The 17,651-nt window shown below is 42.9% G+C and overlaps 1 protein-coding gene across 3 annotated transcripts in view; it reads right to left on the reverse strand.

Annotated features, from left to right (window-relative positions):
• The window catches only part of map2k5 (mitogen-activated protein kinase kinase 5), a 122,790-nt gene extending 115,047 nt beyond the window's left edge, over nt 1–7,743 (reverse strand). The window contains exons 1-3 of one of the 3 annotated variants that reach the window (XR_006661810.1): nt 7,303–7,743; nt 7,128–7,176; nt 4,913–4,980 (exon numbers count right to left, since the gene is read on the reverse strand). Coding sequence is in view for 1 of the 3 variants with exons in the window: in XM_041882876.2 (XP_041738810.1) it covers nt 4,913–4,980; nt 7,128–7,176; nt 7,303–7,434 (249 nt within the window). In the remaining 2 variants the exon portion in view is untranslated. The remainder of the gene's footprint in view (nt 1–4,912; nt 4,981–7,127; nt 7,177–7,302) is intronic. The other 2 variants (XR_006001715.2, XM_041882876.2) reach the window with 2 other exon arrangements.
• Between the last annotated feature and the right edge of the window lie 9,908 nt (nt 7,744–17,651).

A 17,651-nucleotide genomic window follows, 5' to 3' on the forward strand; every position in this document is an offset into this window, starting at 1 on the left:
GTTGTTATGGGAGTGCAGTCAGGTAAACTGTTGTTATGGGAGAGCAGTCAGGTAAACTGTTGTTATGGGCGTCTAGTCAGGTAAACTGTTGTTATAGGAGTCTAGTCAAGTAAACTGTTGTTATGGGCGTCTAGTCAGGTAAACTGTTGTTATGGGAGTGCAGTCAGGTAAACTGTTGTTATGGGAGAGCAGTCAGGTAAACTGTTGTTATGGGCGTCTAGTCAGGTAAACTGTTGTTATAGGAGTCTAGTCAGGTAAACTGTTGTTATGGGCGTCTAGTCAGGTAAACTGTTGTTATAGGAGTCTAGTCAGGTAAACTGTTGTTATAGGAGTCTAGTCAGGTGAACTGTTGTTATAGGAGTCTAGTCAGGTAAACTGTTGTTATAGGAGTCTAGTCAGGTAAACTGTTGTTATAGGAGTCTAGTCAGGTAAACTGTTGTTATGGGCGTCTAGTCAGGTAAACTGTTGTTATAGGAGTCTAGTCAGGTAAACTGTTGTTATAGGTGTCTAGTCAGGTAAACTGTTGTTATGGGTGTCTAGTCAGGTAAACTCTTGTTATAGGAGTCTAGTCAGGTAAACTGTTGTTATAGGAGTCTAGTCAGGTAAACTATTGTTATGGGCGTCTAGTCGGGTAAACTGTTGTTATGGGAGTGCAGTCAGGTAAACTGTTGTTATGGGCGTCTAGTCAGGTAAACTATTGTTATGGGCGTCTAGTCAGGTAAACTGTTGTTATAAAAGTCTAGTCAGGTAAACTGTAGTTATAGGAGTCTAGTCAGGTAAACTGTTGTTATAGGAGTCTAGTCAGGTAAACTGTTGTTATGGGCGTCTAGTCAGGTAAACTGGGGGTATGGGCGTCTAGTCAGGTAAACTGTTGTTATAGGAGTCTAGTCAGGTAAACTGTTGTTATAGGAGTCTAGTCAGATAAACTGTTGTTATTGGAGTGCAGTCAGGTAAACTGTTGTTATGGGCGTCTAGTCAGGTAAACTGTTGTTATGGGCGTCTAGTCAGGTAAACTGTTGTTATAGGAGTCTAGTCAGGTAAACTGTTGTTATGGGCGTCTAGTCAGGTAAACTGTTGTTATAGGAGTCTAGTCAGGTATACTATTGTTATGGGCGTCTAGTCAGGTAAACTGTTGTTATAGGAGTCTAGTCAGGTAAACTATTGTTATGGGCGTCTAGTCAGGAACATTTTTGTTATAGGAGTCTAGTCAGGTAAACTGTTGTTATGGGAGTGCAGTCAGGTAAACTGTTGTTATGGGAGTGCAGTCAGGTAAACTGTTGTTATGGGCGTCTAGTCAGGTAAACTATTGTTATGGGCGTCTAGTCAGGTAAACTGTTGTTATGGGCGTCTAGTCAGGTGAACTGTTGTTATAGGAGTCTAGTCAGGTAAACTGTTGTTATAGGAGTCTAGTCAGGTAAACTGTTGTTATAGGAGTCTAGTCAGGTAAACTGGGGGTATGGGAGTGCAGTCAGGTAAACTGTTGTTATGGACGTCTAGTCAGGTAAACTGTTGTTATGGGCGTCTAGTCAGGTAAACTGTTGTTATAGGAGTCTAGTCAGGTAAACTGGGGGTATGGGCGTCTAGTCAGGTAAACTGTTGTTATGGGCGTCTAGTCAGGTAAACTGTTGTTATAGGAGTCTAGTCAGGTAAACTATTGTTATGGGCGTCTAGTCAGGTAAACTGTTGTTATGGGAGTGCAGTCAGGTAAACTGTTTTATAGGAGTCTAGTCAGGTAAACTGTTGTTATGGGAGTGCAGTCAGGTAAACTGTTGTTATGGGCGTCTAGTCAGGTAAACTGTTGTTATGGGCGTCTAGTCAGGTAAACTGTTGTTATGGGAGTGCAGTCAGGTAAACTGTTGTTATGGGAGTGTAGTCAGGTAAACTGTTGTTATAGGAGTCTAGTCAGGTAAACTGTTGTTATAGGAGTCTAGTCAGGTAAACTGTTGTTATAGGAGTCTAGTCAGGTAAACAGTTGTTATAGGAGTCTAGTCAGGTAAACTGTTGTTATGGGAGTCTAGTCAGGTAAACTGTTGTTATAGGAGTCTAGTCAGGTAAACTGTTGTTATGGGCGTCTAGTCAGGTAAACTGTTGTTATGGGAGTGCAGTCAGGTAAACTGTTGTTATGGGAGAGCAGTCAGGTAAACTGTTGTTATGGGAGAGCAGTCAGGTAAACTGTTGTTATGGTCGTCTAGTCAGGTAAACTGTTGTTATGGGCGTCTAGTCAGGTAAACTGTTGTTATAGGAGTCTAGTCAGGTAAACTGTTGTTATGGGAGTCTAGTCAGGTAAACTGTTGTTATGGGAGTCTAGTCAGGTAAACTGTTGTTATGGGCGTCTAGTCAGGTAAACTGTTGTTATGGGCGTCTAGTCAGGTAAACTGTTGTTATGGGCGTCTAGTCAGGTAAACTGTTGTTATAGGCATCTAGTCAGGTAAACTGTTTTCATGGGCGTCTAGTCAGGTAAACTGTTGTTATAGGAGTCTAGTCAGGTAAACTGTTGTTATAGGAGTCTAGTCAGTTAAACTGTTGTTATAGGAGTCTAGTCAGGTAAACTGTTGTTATGGGAGTGAAGTCAGGTAAACTGTTGTTATGGGCGTCTAGTCAGGTAAACTGTTGTTATAGGAGTCTAGTCAGGAAAAATGTTGTTATAGGAGTCTAGTCAGGTAAACTGTTTTATAGGAGTCTAGTCAGGTAAACTGTTGTTATAGGAGTCTATTCAGGTAAACAGTTGTTATGGGCGTCTAGTCAGGTAAACTGTTGTTATAGGAGTCTAGTCAGGTAAACTGTTGTTATAGGAGTCTAGTCAGGTAAACTGTTGTTATAGGAGTCTAGTCAGGTAAACTGTTGTTATAGGAGTCTAGTCAGGTAAACTGTTTTATAGGAGTCTAGTCAGGTAAACTGTTGTTATAGGAGTCTAGTCAGGTAAACAGTTGTTATGGGCGTCTAGTCAGGTAAACTGTTGTTATAGGAGTCTAGTCAGGTAAACTGTTGTTATAGGAGTCTAGTCAGGTAAACTGTTGTTATAGGAGTCTAGTCAGGTAAACTGTTGTTATAGGAGTCTAGTCAGGTAAACAGTTGTTATAGGAGTCTAGTCAGGTAAACTGTTGTTATGGGAGTCTAGTCAGGTAAACTGTTGTTATGGGAGTCTAGTCAGGTAAACTGTTGTTATGGGCGTCTAGTCAGGTAAACTGTTGTTATGGGAGTGCAGTCAGGTAAACTGTTGTTATAGGAGTCTAGTCAGGTAAACTGTTGTTATGGGAGTCTAGTCAGGTAAACTGTTGTTATGGGAGTCTAGTCAGGTAAACTGTTGTTATGGGCGTCTAGTCAGGTAAACTGTTGTTATGGGAGTGCAGTCAGGTAAACTGTTGTTATGGGCGTCTAGTCAGGTAAACTGTTGTTATGGGCGTCTAGTCAGGTAAACTGTTGTTATAGGCATCTAGTCAGGTAAACTGTTGTTATGGGCGTCTAGTCAGGTAAACTGTTGTTATAGGAGTCTAGTCAGGTGAACTGTTTTCATGGGCGTCTAGTCAGGTAAACTGTTGTTATAGGAGTCTAGTCAGTTAAACTGTTGTTATAGGAGTCTAGTCAGGTAAACTGTTGTTATGGGCATCTAGTCAGGTAAACTGTTGTTATGGGAGTGCAGTCAGGTAAACTGTTGTTATGGGTGTCTAGTCAGGTAAACTGTTGTTATGGGCGTCTAGTCAGGTAAACTGTTGTTATGGGAGAGCAGTCAGGTAAACTGTTGTTATGGGCGTCTAGTCAGGTAAACTGTTGTTATAGGAGTCTAGTCAGGTAAACTGTTGTTATGGGCGTCTAGTCAGGTAAACTGTTGTTATGGGAGTGCAGTCAGGTAAACTGTTGTTATGGGAGAGCAGTCAGGTAAACTGTTGTTATGGGCGTCTAGTCAGGTAAACTGTTGTTATAGGAGTCTAGTCAGGTAAACTGTTGTTATGGGCGTCTAGTCAGGTAAACTGTTGTTATAGGAGTCTAGTCAGGTAAACTGTTGTTATAGGAGTCTAGTCAGGTAAACTGTTGTTATGGGAGTCTAGTCAGGTAAACTGTTGTTATAGGAGTCTAGTCAGGTAAACAGTTGTTATAGGAGTCTAGTCAGGTAAACAGTTGTTATAGGAGTCTAGTCAGGTAAACAGTTGTTATGGGAGTGCAGTCAGGTAAACTGTTGTTATGGGAGAGCAGTCAGGTAAACTGTTGTTATGGGCGTCTAGTCAGGTAAACTGTTGTTATGGGCGTCTAGTCAGGTAAACTGTTGTTATGGGCGTCTAGTCAGGTAAACTGTTGTTATAGGCATCTAGTCAGGTAAACTGTTGTTATGGGAGTGCAGTCAGGTAAACTGTTGTTATGGGAGAGCAGTCAGGTAAACTGTTGTTATGGGCGTCTAGTCAGGTAAACTGTTGTTATGGGCGTCTAGTCAGGTAAACTGTTGTTATGGGCGTCTAGTCAGGTAAACTGTTGTTATGGGAGTGCAGTCAGGTAAACTGTTGTTATAAGAGTCTAGTCAGGTAAACTGTTGTTATGGGAGAGCAGTCAGGTAAACTGTTGTTATGGGCGTCTAGTCAGGTAAACTGTTGTTATAGGAGTCTAGTCAGGTAAACTGTTGTTATGGGCGTCTAGTCAGGTAAACTGGCGGTATGGGAGTGCAGTCAGGTAAACTGTTGTTATAGGAGTCTAGTCAGGTAAACTTTTGTTATAGGAGTCTAGTCAGGTAAACTGTTGTTATGGGCGTCTAGTCAGGTAAACTGTTGTTATGGGCGTCTAGTCAGGTAATCTGTTGTTATGGGCGTCTAGTCAGGTAAACTGGGGGTATGGGAGTGTAGTCAGGTAAACTGTTGTTATAGGAGTCTAGTCAGGTATGGGAGTCCCACCAACAATGTGTCATGTTTAAGAGGACAATACTCACATATGACAGCATGGCTTTGAGTTCTTCATCACTCCTCACAGTGATTCTATCGCCCACCTCATCCTCATCTGAAACACAGATTAACAGCTGTAGTTACTGGGCTGTGTTATCATTAACAGCTGTAGTTACTGGGCTGTGTTATCATTAACAGCTGTAGTTACTGGGCAGTGTTATCATTAACAGCTGTAGTTACTGGGCTGTGTTATCATTAACAGCTGTAGTTACTGGGCTGTGTTATCATTAACAGCTGTAGTTACTGGGCTGTGTTATCATTAACAGCTGTAGTTACTGGGCTGTGTTATCATTAACAGCTGTAGTTACTGGGCTGTGTTATCATTAACAGCTGTAGTTACTGGGCAGTGTTATCATTAACAGCTGTAGTTACTGGGCTGTGTTATCTTTAACAGCTGTAGTTACTGGGCAGTGTTATCATTAACAGCTGTAGTTACTGGGCTGTGTTATCATTAACAGCTGTAGTTACTGGGCTGCGTTATCATTAACAGCTGTAGTTACTGGGCTGTGTTATCATTAACAGCTGTAGTTACTGGGCTGTGTTATCATTAACAGCTGTAGTTACTGGGCAGTGTTATCATTAACAGCTGTAGTTACTGGGCAGTGTTATCATTAACAGCTGTAGTTACTGGGCAGTGTTATCATTAACAGCTGTAGTTACTGGGCTGTGTTATCATTAACAGCTGTAGTTACTGGGCTGTGTTATCATTAACAGCTGTAGTTACTGGGCTGTGTTATCATTAACAGCTGTAGTTACTGGGCTGTGTTATCATTAACAGCTGTAGTTACTGGGCTGTGTTATCATTAACAGCTGTAGTTACTGGGCTGTGTTATCATTAACAGCTGTAGTTACTGGGCTGTGTTATCATTAACAGCTGTAGTTACTGGGCAGTGTTATCATTAACAGCTGTAGTTACTGGGCAGTGTTATCATTAACAGCTGTAGTTACTGGGCTGTGTTATCATTAACAGCTGTAGTTACTGGGCTGTGTTATCATTAACAGCTGTAGTTACTGGGCTGTGTTATCATTAACAGCTGTAGTTACTGGGCTGTGTTATCATTAACAGCTGTAGTTACTGGGCAGTGTTATCATTAACAGCTGTAGTTACTGGGCTGTGTTATCATTAACAGCTGTAGTTACTGGGCTGTGTTATCATTAACAGCTGTAGTTACTGGGCTGTGTTATCATTAACAGCTGTAGTTACTGGGCAGTGTTATCATTAACAGCTGTAGTTACTGGGCATGTAGCATAACGATTAGATTATGGTTTAAATAGAGATTGATTCATTTGAACAAAATCAATAAAGCAAATTGTTAACAATATGATTCCGTCAAAGCAATGCTGTGCTTAACTTCAGCACTCAAGGTACAGTGCTGTGTATTCAAATATATATATTTTAGGGGGTATTTTGACACTTTATTGAGACAGTATGGAAATCAGAGGGGGGTATTGGCAGGTGGGGGACACAATAGGAAAGGTGGATGCAGGGGTTGAATCTTGGTTTCCAGTGGGGAGTCGTATATGTGACTTGTGCCGGGAGTGTTACCACTCAACCACGGCTCTGCACCTGCACTGAGTATTCTGCCTTTAAATAGATGACTGCTTTGGAACGGTGAAAGCCAATGTATAACATCCAACAAAGCAATGAATTGATCCTAAAGTTATAGGATAAGAAAAGCAGACACGTGAGGACTGGAGTTCAACACTCCTGTATCTAAGTTACATTATTGAATATTGTGCCTTTAATGGAAGCAGGCCTAATGGTTCTGTTGATGGCCTGACGAACTTGGTCCGGGCTAAGTTTCCCCCTGGTACCGATCTAGGATCAGCTTCCCCTTTCCCAATACTAACCACGACCATTAGTGGGGAAAATGCAAAAACTGACCCAAGATCAGTGTCTAGAGGCAACTTGCACCCAGGAACATAGCCTACATTATCCCTTTGGTGCACAGAAACCTCCATAAGTGGTCCCTCAAGACAGTCAGTCTTATTGGGTATTAAGGACAATAACAGCCAAAAAGGCAACATAAGTAGCAACTGAGTAGTAGTAGATTGAGTTTTTCAGTTGTAACTAAACATAGCTAGGTAGAAGTCTGCCAAATGGACTTGCACATTTGATGGGTGTCATGAAAAACTGTCCCCACAACAGGAAACCAGGCTGATGGAATCTCAGAATGTCAATCTGTTCATGAGGTAACTTACATTCAAACGCAGTGATTGTGGTTTCGGGCATGACATCCCTTATAGCGACCTGCAAAATATATTTAGAAAGATATGAATGGTAAAGCAAAACAGTTGTTAACTAGCTAGGTCCTTAGCCTAGCAAACTGTCAACTTCTGCAACTGTAGCTAGCTAACTAACTAAGCTAGCACTCACCAACAAGTCATTGAAGCTCAAAAGTGACGGGCAGTCCACGGATGAGTCCATATCCCCGACGGGAGTCTTTATACGGATCTCTATTCCCTCGGTGTCCATAGCGCAGAAGTTATTTAAAACAAGTAGAAGCATAACAGACGAATAAGCAGAAACATAATCAGTGTTGGCTGGCTAACTTCCTAACAGCACATCCTATTCCTATCCTAGCAACATTAGCTGTCAAGTTAGCCGTTAGCTAACAGTTACTACATTTCAACTAGCGTTACTTGCATGACTAAGAGCAGGCGAGAAAGCCATTAACGTTTCCAAAACAGTTTGACTCACGGACCTACAAATAACGTTTTAAATAGGTGGAAATGACATAGCTAGCAAAGTTAGCCACTATGCAAACAAAACAAAACCAGGAAGTTCACCGGAAGTTTACGTATTTCCAACCGGGTATAGATTAAGGAGCCACTCTTCTCTCTTGCTGGAATACTCTATGGTTGTAGTCGGAGCCATAGATTTATGTGGCGCTGTAGACTACAATTTGCGTTAAGATAATTATTGTCCCACACGATGAAATCAGGGAGGGGACTGTGGATCTATCTCCATCCATTCGTTCATATGTTAGTCACACGCAATATGTCAGACAGCACTGGCCCAATTTTGATGAAACGTGGGTGTATGATGCGTCTCGCCATAGAGAACCGGCATTTACAAAATTACACTGATTGGCCAGATGGTGGCGCTATAACAAGAGATTGAAAATGCAAACTTTGAAAGGTCACGCCCCTCACCCCGTTTGACCTAAAGTCATGAAATTCGGTACATAGTTCCCTCTCCTCACAAGGAACACATTTGCCTCAGGGACCCATAAGGTCCGCCATGATTGATTTTCCACCATTTAGAATTTTGTGAAAAACACTTAAAACGCTACTCTTCTGACAATGAATGATCGATCTGCACGAAACTGGATATGTGGCATCTATGAACAAAGGTCTCTCAACCCAATATTTTTCAGACTAGTACCTAAAACAACATGGCCACTATTGACCAATAAACATTCACATGGGCATGGTCTGGCACATAAATGCATATAAATCAGTCGAGGGCATAGCCGCGGGAAGTAGGGGTGCTGAGGGTGCTGCAGCACCCCCTAAAAAATTTTAAAAAATAAAAAGATGATTTTTTTTCTCTTCTGATTTTTGTGCAATGGGCCTTTACTAGTATTAACGGACCTATATAGACGTCTGTGGCACGGGCAAAAACATTTTTCTGCATCTCCGCGTTAGTTGTAAAATTAAGAACAGTATCTTGCAGATTTCAATAGTTGGAATTGTAAGAGTTGTTGCCCTGTCCCTGTCCCTTTCTCTGCAATTGTATTTATTATGGATCCCCATTAGCTGCTGCCTCGAACTTCGCCTCTCCTGAGTCCGTACGGGAGTTGCAGCGATGGAACAAGACTGTAACTACCAATTGGATATCACAAAAAAGGGGGAAATATATATTAAGGGAGTTATACAATTTTAAAGGTGCAAAGACACAAAGCATCTACATCAAATTAATTATTTTTCTTGATCAAATAACATGGAAAACAACCACTTTTTGGGCAGTATTAATTTACCATCCTTACAAACCACTTAATGTAAATGTACATTACTGTATTGTACATAGGCTGGTCATGTTTGTACCTGTAGACTTTCCATCACCATGAAGAAAAACAATGCACAATAAAGTAATTGAGTACATTGAGACGTCAAGTGGTTTGTGATGATGAGACCTGATGATGTGGCTCAGTTGGTAGAGCATGGTGCTTGTAATGTGGGTTCGATTCCCACGGGGGACCAGTATGAAAATGGAAAAGGAATGAATAGACCATTTTAGTTTTCATATAGAAATAAGTTGCATTTGCAAAGTATTTCAAGAAACTGGAAAACATATATCAAGCAAGTATTTTTATATACCACAAGTATTATCAGATTAATTTATCATACTCAAGTTACAAATGCTGGTAAACACTCAAATACATTTAGTTAACATTTTTCAAAAAAGTAGTGCACAGGGCCTATGCTAGTCATAGCAAACCAATATAGACATCTTCAGCGGCAGCAAAAAAATATCTGTACATTTTTCTGAATTTGGCAGTACATCGAACCGGCCTCACAACTGCAGACCAAGTGTATGTTTTTTTAAAGGTATCTGTGACCAACAGATGCATTTCTGTGTTCCCAGTCATGTGAAATCCATAGATTAGGGCCTAATTTATTTATTTCAATTGACTGCGTTCCTCATATGAACTGTAACTCAGTAAAATCTTTGAAATTGTTGCATGTTGCGTTTATATTTTTGTTCAGTATAGTTTGATGTTGTGTAGCGACACAAACACACTCACACATTGAATGATTGCTCTATCCAGTAGTTCTAGTACTACTGTTGCATTTCAATGCTACCAAAATAGGGTGTAACTGACGTTTCCTTTGTAATCTCTCTGCTTTTTCATAATGATGAATTTATGCAATGATGTTTTATGCCTATGAATCTTTACCTTTGGTATACATGCATATGTTAAATCCAGTGTTGTAGTACTCGAGACCGAGAGTCCGGTCTCGAGACCACATTTTGAGTGTCTCGGTGTCAGATACATCTTGACTCGGTCTCGGACAGTGAGGACTAATCATTTTTTCCCAGAAGACCAGAAGAGTAAAAAACTCCTAAAACCGCTTTGCCAGGCCACATACAGTGAGGGAAAAAAGGATTTGATCCCCTGCTGATTTTGTACGTTTGCCCACTGACAAAGACATGATCAGTCTATCATTTTAATGGTAGTTTTATTTGAACAGTGAGAGACAGAATAACAACAACAAAAAATCCAGAAAAACACGTCAAAAATTTTATAAATTGATTTGCATTTTTATGAAGGAAATAAGTATTTGACCCTTCTGCAAAACATGCCTTAGTACTTGGTGGCAAAACCCTTGTCGGCAATCACAGAGGTCAGACGTTTCTTGTAGTTGCCACCAGGTTTGCACACATCTCAGGAGGGATTTTGTCCCACTCCTCTTTGCAGAGCTTCTCCAAGTCATTAAGGTTTCGAGCCTGATGTTTGGCAACTCGAACCTTCAGCTCCCTCCACAGATTTTCTATGGGATTAAGGTCTGGAGACTGGCTAGGCCACTCCAGGACCTTAATGTGCTTCTTCTTGAGCCACTCCTTTGTTGCCTTGGCCGTTTGTTTTGGGTCATTGTCATGCTGGAATACCCATCCACGACCCATTTTCAGTGCCCTGGCTGAGGGAAGGAGGTTCTCACCCAAGATTTGACGGTACATGGCGCCGTCCATCGTCCCTTTGATGCGGTGAAGCTGTCCTGTCCCCTTAGCAGAAAAACACCCCCAAAGCATAATGTTTCCACCTCCATGTTTGACGGTGGGGATGGTGTTCTTGAGGTCATAGGCAGCATTCCTCCTCCTCCAAACACAGCGAGTTGAGTTGATGCCGAAGAGCTCCATTTTGGTCTCATCTGACCACAACACTTTCACCCAGTTCTCCTCTGAATCATTCAGATGTTCATTGGCAAACTTCAGACGGGCATATATATGTGCTTTCTTGAGCAGGGGGACCTTGCGGGCGCTGCAGGATTTCAGTCCTTCACGGCGTAGTGTGTTACCAATTGTTTTCTTGGTGACTATGGTCCTAGCTGCCTTGAGATCATTGACAAGATCCTCCCGTGTAGTTCTGGGCTGATTCCTCACCGTTCTCCTGATCATTGCAACTCCACGAGGTGAGATCTTGCATGGAGCACCAGGCCGAGGGAGATTGACAGGTCTTTTGTGTTTCTTCCATTTGCGAATAATCACCTTCTCACCAAGCTGCTTGGCAATGGTCTTGTAGCCCATTCCAGCCTTGTGTAGGTCTACAATCTTGTCCCTGACATCCTTGGAGAGCTCTTTGGTCTTGGCCATGGTGGAGAGTTTGGAATCTGATTGATTGATTGCCTCTGTGGACAGGTGTCTTTTATACAGGTAATGAGCTGAGATTAGGAGCACTCCCTTTAAGAGTGTGCTCCTAATCTCAGCTCGTTACCTGTATAAAAGACACCTGGGAGCCAGAAATCTTTCTGATTGAGAGGGGGTCAAATACTTATTTCCCTCATTAAAATGCAAATCAATTTATAACATTTTTGACATGCGTTTTTCTGGATTTTTGTTGTTGTTATTCTGTCTCTCACTGTTCAAATAAACCTACCATTAAAATGATAGACTGATCATTTATTTGTCAGTGGGCAAACGTACAAAATCAGCAGGGGATCAAATACTTTTTTCCCTCACTGTATATACACTCCTTTATTGAAACATTAATACCTGAACAGTCTTTATATCTATTATAGACATGTTTACGCAGTGGCGAACCTATTGGACCTAGGCCTTCAGTGGCGAACCTATTGGACCTAGGCCTTCAGTGGCGAACCTATTGGACCTAGGCCTTCAGTGGCGAACCTATTGGACCTAGGCCTTCAGTGGCGAACCTATTGGACCTAGGCCTTCAGTGGCGAACCTATTGGACCTAGGCCTTCAGTGGCGAACCTATTGGACCTAGGCCTTCAGTGTGTGACAGGTTCGTGATGCTGAAAGGACAGCAACGGTAATACCAGCACACTCATGTAGGAGAGTGCACTTTTTGTAAAAAAACGAATGTCCAGTGGTGTAGTGGAGGCAGTACTCAGGTATTCGCCGAATACAGTGGGCATTGCATACACTCACTACTTAATCTCCACTGATGCGTATCAAAGTAGTGGAGGTATACGATTTATCAATTATGTAGTACAATAGAGAAATCATGCACAAAGTAGCCTACACCATCGCAAAGCAAATGAAATATATTCACATGCACGCCGCACACAGTCTAGTTTCAGCAGGCCGCAAGAGAGAGAGAGCAGCTCTGAACTGGTTGTCCGTAGCCGGTCGGGTAGGTATGTAAGACGTTTCAACTTATGATGATATCTACCAGTAAATACTAACTAAGGAAACAATTGGTATGCAAACCAGGTATTGAAAAAGTCTGGTCCGAAGTCTTGGTTAGTAGGCTATTTGTGATGTGCAATTCAGTCATCATGTGCTGTTTGCATCAGGGGCGTAGCCCCCCAATCGAAACTATTACTTCCATTTGCAAAAAACATTTGACATTTAGCACACAAAGTTAAATGCAACAATGTTTCACACACAAGTTATTTTCAGAGAGATGGCCAACAACAGCAAGCCAACTCCAATAAAAAACACAGTTCCACTCACCAGATGATGATCATTTGAAACAACCCTTTCCTGCAGTCAATGACCAAAAGCACCCTCTTTGGCCTCATGGGTGGAATGTTATTAATATTTTTCATAATTTCATGATTAATAAAAAAAAATAAAAAATTACCTGACGAAAATCCAGTCTTCTGTGATGCATATAAAGTGTAATATTGGGATGCAAACTCAAGATGTAATACATTTCAACTCTATATCTGACATGGTACAGGTGTCTTTTTTTTAAGCCCATAACCATGTGTGTGAGGTGTATACTTTTGTTTCAGAGTAGATTTGTTTAAGACTACCAAGAATCACTCTGTGACCCAGCCACTGCACGCTAGCCTACAACTCAAGATGTAATACATTTCAACTCTATATCTGACATGGTACAGGTGTCTTTTTTTTAAGCCCATAACCATGTGTGTGAGGTGTATACTTTTGTTTCAGAGTAGATTTGTTTAAGACTACCAAGAATCACTCTGTGACCCAGCCACTGCACGCTAGCCTACAACAAAAGACAGCTAGCTAAACCATGGGAAAACTACTGCTCACTATTGGGCAGTGACCTATTGGCCTTTGTGAAGGCAAAAGTCGCCATACATTTTTTGTAAATACGGTCCCACCCATTACAAGTCAAAATATGATTGGTTGTTTCCACTGCCACTCCAAAATGCCTTCTATCTAGCTGCTGATGGAAGCTAGATTGAAAATAATAATATGATTAGAATTATTATTATTATTGTATAAATCCTTAGCCCTTCTCTGAAGGCGTAGAAGGCCCATTGTTCCCCACTGTGTTTGGGTTGTAATACTTTGTACAGTGGCTCTATTTGCCTTCAGCATGCATGTTTTCACCATTCTGAATGTTTAAAGAATCCATATGTTCTCTTGAAATATGAACACAGAAATACTGGACATATTTTTATGGTAGCGATTTGACAAAATTACAATCATGATCTTGAATTGGACTCGCATTTTTCTGGTGTTGGTCTTGACTCGGTCTCGGAACCCTTGTCCCCCTCCCGGTCTCGGTCTTGACTCGGTCTCGGAACCCTTGTCCCCCTCCCGGTCTCGGTCTTGACTCGGTCTCGGCCCCCCTCTGGTCTTGGTCTTGAATCGGTCTCGGACCCCTTGTCCCCCTCCCGGTCTCGGTCTTGACTCGGTTATGGACCCGTTGTCCCCCTCCCGGTCTCGGTCTTGACTCGGTCTCGAACCCCCTCTGGTCTTGGTCTTGAATCGGTCTCGCTTTATGTGGTCTCGAACACAACACTGGTTCAATTATTGCTATTAGCCTACAGATACATTCAATATTATTTGAATATGTCACAAGAGAAGAAGACCAGAGAATTCTACAAGCTTTGACTGAACTCCTTCCAATGTCTTTTAATTTCAATTTAATTACGAGCTTCAACTCCTGCCAGTGTCAACCTTGAAAGTTCACTAAATCATTTCTAGTCAACTTCTCAGTTGAAGAAACAGTGAAGACAATGTGAATGAAGACATCCTTCCTCAAAGCGATTGATCGTGGATCCAATAGGTTTTCTTCTTCTTCTTCCCTTTGCACCAGATGAACACAGCATTAGTATTTAAAGATTTCCACTTGGCGAGAGTCATCAGCAAAGTAATTAAATGTACTACAAACAGCACTTAAAACTTGCTTGATTCCTGCCTTATCGTTGGGGAGCTGATTGTGTATGTGTGTGTGTGCGTACAAGCGTGCATGAGTGCTGATTCACCCTCTGTGACTGTCTCAATGATTGCAGTCCTCCTTACAAGACATTGATCCTTGGCGAATTGTGGCTGATTTTCCCTTAATTTACAGCGGTGTGTTTTGCGCTTACGATACCCTAGACTGTTGACCTAGGTTATGATAAGCAGCTGTTTAAGCTTCCTTCTGTCTCCTGCAGCTTAGACCTGCCTGGGCGCGCACTGCTGAAAACAAGGGCAATGCGATCTGTGGTGTGATGGCGTGGCGCACAGGCTTTAGATTTCACTGGCTACAGTCATGCTCTAAAACAAAGGGCCTCCTCCTCTGCCCATGAGTACCCCAGGGCCTAACTGCCACTGAGCTGGTCACGCATACACACACACGCGCACACGCACACGGGCACACGGGCACACACACACACACACACACACGCACGCACAAGCACACACACACACACACACAATCGACTTACCTCTTCACTTGGGTTGAAAAACTATTGAATGAGGGCACCATCATTCAATCCCACATCTCTGACCCAATCCCAAACCCCGCCATCCCTTGCAATTCTCAACAGTAGAGGGTAAGGGGTCAATTCTCAACAGGAGAGGGTAAGGGGTCACTTCTCAACAGGAGAGGGTAAGGGGTCAATTCTCAACAGTAGAGGGTAATGGGTCACTTCTCAACAGTAGAGGGTAAGGGGTCACTTCTCAACAGTAGAGGGTAAGGGGTCACTTCTCAACAGTACAGGGTAAGGGGTCACTTCTCAACAGTAGAGGGTAAGGGGTCACTTCTCAACAGTAGAGGGTAAGGGGTCACTTCTCAACAGTACAGGGTAAGGGGTCACTTCTCAAAGGTAGAGGGTAAGGGGTCAATTCTCAACAGTACAGGGTAAGGGGTCACTTCTCAACAGTAGAGGGTAAGGGGTCACTTCTCAAAGGTAGAGGGTAAGGGGTCACTTCTCAAAGGTAGAGGGTAAGGGGTCACTTCTCAAAGGTAGAGGGTAAGGGGTCAATTCTCAACAGTACAGGGTAAGGGGTCACTTCTCAAAGGTAGAGGGTAAGGGGTCACTTCTCAAAGGTAGAGGGTAAGGGGTCAATTCTCAACAGTACAGGGTAAGGGGTCACTTCTCAAAGGTAGAGGGTAAGGGGTCACTTCTCAACAGGAGAGGGTAAGGGGTCACTTCTCAACAGGAGAGGGTAAGGGGTCACTTCTCAACAGTAGAGGGTAAGGGGTCAATTCTCAACAGTAGAGGGTAAGGGGTCAATTCTCAACAGTAGAGGGTAAGGGGTCACTTCTCAACAGTAGAGGGTAAGGGGTCACTTCTCAACAGTACAGGGTAAGGGGTCACTTCTCAAAGGTAGAGGGTAAGGGGTCAATTCTCAACAGTACAGGGTAAGGGGTCACTTCTCAACAGTAGAGGGTAAGGGGTCACTTCTCAAAGGTAGAGGGTAAGGGGTCACTTCTCAACAGGAGAGGGTAAGGGGTCACTTCTCAACAGGAGAGGGTAAGGGGTCACTTCTCAACAGGAGAGGGTAAGGGGTCACTTCTCAACAGGAGAGGGTAAGGGTTCAATTCTCAACAGTAGAGGGTAAGGGGTCAATTCTCAACAGTACAGGGTAAGGGGTCACTTCTCAAAGGTAGAGGGTAAGGGGTCACTTCTCAACAGGAGAGGGTAAGGGGTCACTTCTCAACAGGAGAGGGTAAGGGGTCACTTCTCAACAGTAGAGGGTAAGGGGTCAATTCTCAACAGTAGAGGGTAAGGGGTCAATTCTCAACAGTAGAGGGTAAGGGGTCAATTCTCAACAGTAGAGGATAAGGGGTCACTTCTCAAAGGTAGAGGGTAAGGGGTCAATTCTCAACAGGAGAGGGTAAGGGGTCACTTCTCAACAGGAGAGGGTAAGGGGTCCATTGATTTCCATGTAACGCCTGAAATTATTACTTGGCCTAATTGTTGCGGGGGATAGGTGGAAACAAAGCGGGGCTATCAACCTGATTAATGCCCCCTACAGCACAGCTCTCTGGTGAGAAGAGGGGAATCTATATGGCAGTTTGTCAAACACACTCTCCCAGGACTGGACGATAGTGCCTTCTGCTGTGAGAAGGCCCAAGATGAAGCCTAGTCAGCAATCCACATTATTAGAAATCAAACTCTCTGATTTAACTGGGAGGAGGAGGAGAGTAGAGGGGGAAGAGGAGGAGAGGAGAGGGGGAAGAGGAGGAGAGGAGAGGGGGAAGAGGAGGAGAGGGGGAAGAGGAGGAGAGTAGAGGGGGAAGAGGAGGAGAGGAGAGGGGGAAGAGGAGGAGAGGAGAGGGGGAAGAGGAGGAGAGGGGGAAGAGGAGGAGAGGAGAGGGGGAAGAGGAGGAGAGGAGAGGGGGTAGAGGAGGAGAGTAGAGGGGGAAGAGGAGGAGAGGAGAGGGGGAAGAGGAGGAGAGGAGAGGGGGAAGAGGAGGAGAGTAGAGGGGGAAGAGAGAGGGAGGAGAAAAAAGGCTAGCAGCATTCACTGTCTGGTAATTAAAAACCATTTTATCAGGGCCGCTCTCTCGCCAGTCCCTCTTCCCCCTGTATCGACAAGCTGCTTAGCTGAGAGTGAGCTCAATTTGACTGTAAACATATGAGCTGCACTTATTTAACGTTCTACAAGAAGAGGGAGAAAACAAGTTAACAACACAGCGTAGACAACACTAATGAGATTCACAAAGGGCGATTGACCACTCTTGTGCCCACACTGAAATGTCGTCTGTATCGAAAACGGTGACACACACTAACGGTCAAAAGTTTTAGAACACCTACTCATTCAAGGGTTTTTCTTAATTTTTACTATTTTCTACTTTGTAGAATAATAGTGAAGACATCAAAACTATGAAATAACACATATGGAAATATATATTTATATATGAGATTCTTCAAATAGCCACCCTTTGCCTTGATGACAGCTTTGCACACTCTTGTCATTCTCTCAACCAGCTTCATGAGGTAGTCACCTGGAATGCATTTCAATTAACAGGTGTGCCTTCTTAAAAGTTAATTTGTGGAATTTCTTTCCTTCTTAATGCGTTTGAGCCAATCAGTTGTGTTGTGACAAGGTAGGTGTCACGATCATTATAGGAAACGGACCAAGGCGCAGCGTGATAGGCGTACATCTTTTAATGAGTACTTGACCAACAACAAAACGATACGTGAAGTCCTAAGGTTAACAAAAACACAAACCTCTCCGGAACAAGATCCCACAATTAACTGTGCCAAACAGGCTGCCTAAGTATGGTTCCCAATCAGAGACAACGAGAATCAGCTGCCTCTGATTGCGAACCACCCTGGCCAACATAGATCCACACGATCTAGAACATAAACCTAGAAAACTAAACATAGAAACTA

This window comes from Coregonus clupeaformis, chromosome 15 (assembly GCF_020615455.1).
Source record: "Coregonus clupeaformis isolate EN_2021a chromosome 15, ASM2061545v1, whole genome shotgun sequence".
Lineage (NCBI taxonomy): Eukaryota > Metazoa > Chordata > Actinopteri > Salmoniformes > Salmonidae > Coregonus > Coregonus clupeaformis.